This window comes from Nansenia antarctica (genome assembly GCF_963989245.1).
Source record: "Nansenia antarctica genome assembly, chromosome: 3".
Classification (NCBI taxonomy): Eukaryota; Metazoa; Chordata; class Actinopteri; order Argentiniformes; family Microstomatidae; genus Nansenia; species Nansenia antarctica.
Genome location: NC_137688.1, coordinates 626296 through 628795, shown reverse-complemented (window position 1 = coordinate 628795; position 2500 = coordinate 626296). Strand labels below are relative to the sequence as shown.

At 54.4% G+C, this 2500-nt stretch overlaps 1 protein-coding gene across 1 annotated transcript in view; it reads left to right on the top strand.

The window, feature by feature from the left end:
- fgfbp2b (fibroblast growth factor binding protein 2b) overlaps positions 1–629 on the top strand; it is a gene marked incomplete at both ends in the record, with an annotated part of 1023 nt that extends 394 nt beyond the window's left edge. The window contains one exon of the mRNA XM_080526273.1: positions 1–629. This exon is cut by the window's left edge and continues 394 nt beyond it. Coding sequence (XP_080382399.1) covers positions 1–629 — 629 coding nt within the window.
- Between the last annotated feature and the right edge of the window lie 1871 nt (positions 630–2500).

Here is a 2500-nt window from a genome sequence, read left to right as displayed (position 1 = left end):
TCATGTGGGAGATGAGGAAGTCGGCGCACGCCTGCCAGGGCCCCAGGGTCTACCGGCCGCTCATGTGCAAGCAGGCGTCCGACGAGGCTCACATGACCTTCCTGGCCGCCTGGCCCAAGCCCAGCGGCGGCGCCGTCACCCCCAAGCCCTCCTCCGCCTCCAAGCCCGGCAAGCCCGCGGCGGTGCCGGTCGTCCCTGCCCAGAGCAAGCCCGCGGTGGTCACCCCCTCCCAGAGCAAGCCCGCGGTGGTCACCCCCTCCCAGAGCAAGCCCGCGGTGGTCACCCCCTCCCAGAGCAAGCCCGCGGTCGTCCCTGCCCAGAGCAAACCTGCCGTCCCCTCCCAGAACAAACCTGTCGTCCCGGCCCAGAACAACAAGCCCGCCGTCCCCTCCCAGAACAAGCCGGCGGTCACCCCCAAGCCCGCCAGACCCCAGCCCGCCAAGCCCCAGCAGCCAGGGAAGGGGTCCGCTGCCAGGAAGCCCGTCGGAGGCCCGGCCAAGCCAGGGAAGACGTCCCCCCCCAGGCCCACGGAGCAGGGGGAGCAGAAGGCCACCCGCCTGGCGCAGGAGTACTGCTGGAAGAGCTTCCACGGGATCTGCTCCTATGTCATCAGCTGGTTCCAGAACTGAGTAAGTAAGTAAGTAAGTAAAGCTTTATGTATATAGCACCTTTCATACAAGAAAATGCAGCTATCAAAGTGCTTAACTGAGGTGGGTGGGTGGGGGACCAGGGGCACGATGGGGATGGAGGGGAGGGGGGAGGGGGGAGATGGAGATAGGTGGGTCTGCTGGAACCAAGGGAGAGAGAGAGAGAGATGGATGGTGGGGGAGAGAGGGAGGGAGGGAGGGAAGGAGAGAGAGAGGTGAGAGGGACGTAGACTAGAAGTATGCTGGTGGCCAGGTGACAAAGGACAGAGTGGTGGTGATGGGAGGTTGTGTTTGGGACCCTGTGTGTGTGTGTGTGTGTGTGTGTGTGTGTGTTTTTGTGTATAGAGCGTGGGTCTTATCTGATTGGCCCATCACACAGATCTGTCATGAGTACCTACCTTTATCTGATTGGTCAGTCTGGCTATGACTGTTGCCTCTCTTCTCTCTCTCCCTCTCTCCCTCTCTCTTCCTCTCTCTCTCCCTCTCTCTCTCTCTCTTCTCTCTCTCTCCCTCCCTCCCTCTCTCTCCCTCTCTCTTCTCTCTCTCTCTCCTTCACTCTCTCTCCCTCTCTCTCTCTCTCTCTCTCTCTCTCTCTCTCTCTCTCTATCCTGTCTTGTTTACCTTTCTCTCTCTCCCTCTCCCTGAATGAAGTAGAGCAACAGACTAGGCAGATGTTGTCCTCCGTGGTCCTAAACTGTCACGCTTCCTAGCCTCCCAGCCCTCACCCAGAGACACACATTCTTATCAGGGGAGGCTGGTTGAGGTAGAAATCGGAGGACAGGTACAAGGCAAGGCAGGTTCATGTGTACAGCTCATTTCATACAACAGGGGAAATTCAAAGAGCTTTACATACATTATAAAAAAAACACAGCAAGAGGAGCATAGTAAGAAAATAAAAATGACAATGAATAAAATTCAAATATAAAAAGTAAATAGATAATAAAACATTTAATAAGATAATAGTTCATGGATAAAATACATTGATAGAAGTGTTTGTGTTTAATCATAACTGCTGCAAAAAAAAACATGAATGTTTTTTAGCTGTTTAGATTTAAATAAATACATGTTCAGGTTTGATTTCTTCAGGGAGTTTGTTCCAGGAGCATGCGGCAGCGTGACTGAAAGCTGCTGCACCGTGTTTTGTTTTCACTCTTGGAATTATTAGCTGTTAGCTGTTAGCTTCAAGTGTTTTTGATGATCTGCTGTTCAGGGATGTCGCCTTCACTGACACTTTGTTTCTTTGTTTTATGTCCTGCAGGTTTGTAGCATCAGTGACGGAGACTCACCCCCCCACCCCTCCCACCTGACCCCCCCCTAGGCCCTCCGGGGGCTCTACGGGTGTGTATGGTGGTGGGCGGGGGGGGTTGAGGTGACCAAACCACAGACTCACTCACTTGTTTTTGGGAGACCCACCAACCCCCACCTCCCCATCACCCCTCCCCCACCACCACCCCCCATCGCCCCCACCACCACCACCACCACCACCACCACCACCACCACCACAATCCCTCTGTTTGTCTGCGATCCGACGTCGTCATGGAAACAGTCCTCTCACCTCTTCGGGGGCCGGTCGTGTGATTCTGCGTGACAGCGTGTGTGACGTCGCCATGGGAACAGAGAGAGTCCAGGAAGGAACCCGAACCCGGAACCGGAACCAGAACCAGCTCTGTGTTCCGTGTTCCATGTACCACACACACACACACACACACACACACACACGGTAACTGTTGGTACCTACCACACACACACACACACACACGTGTGTGATTTTGTTTGTATAATATACATTCCCACCTCATGTCTCACACACACACACACACACACACACACAACATCGTCTGAGAAGGTTCTGA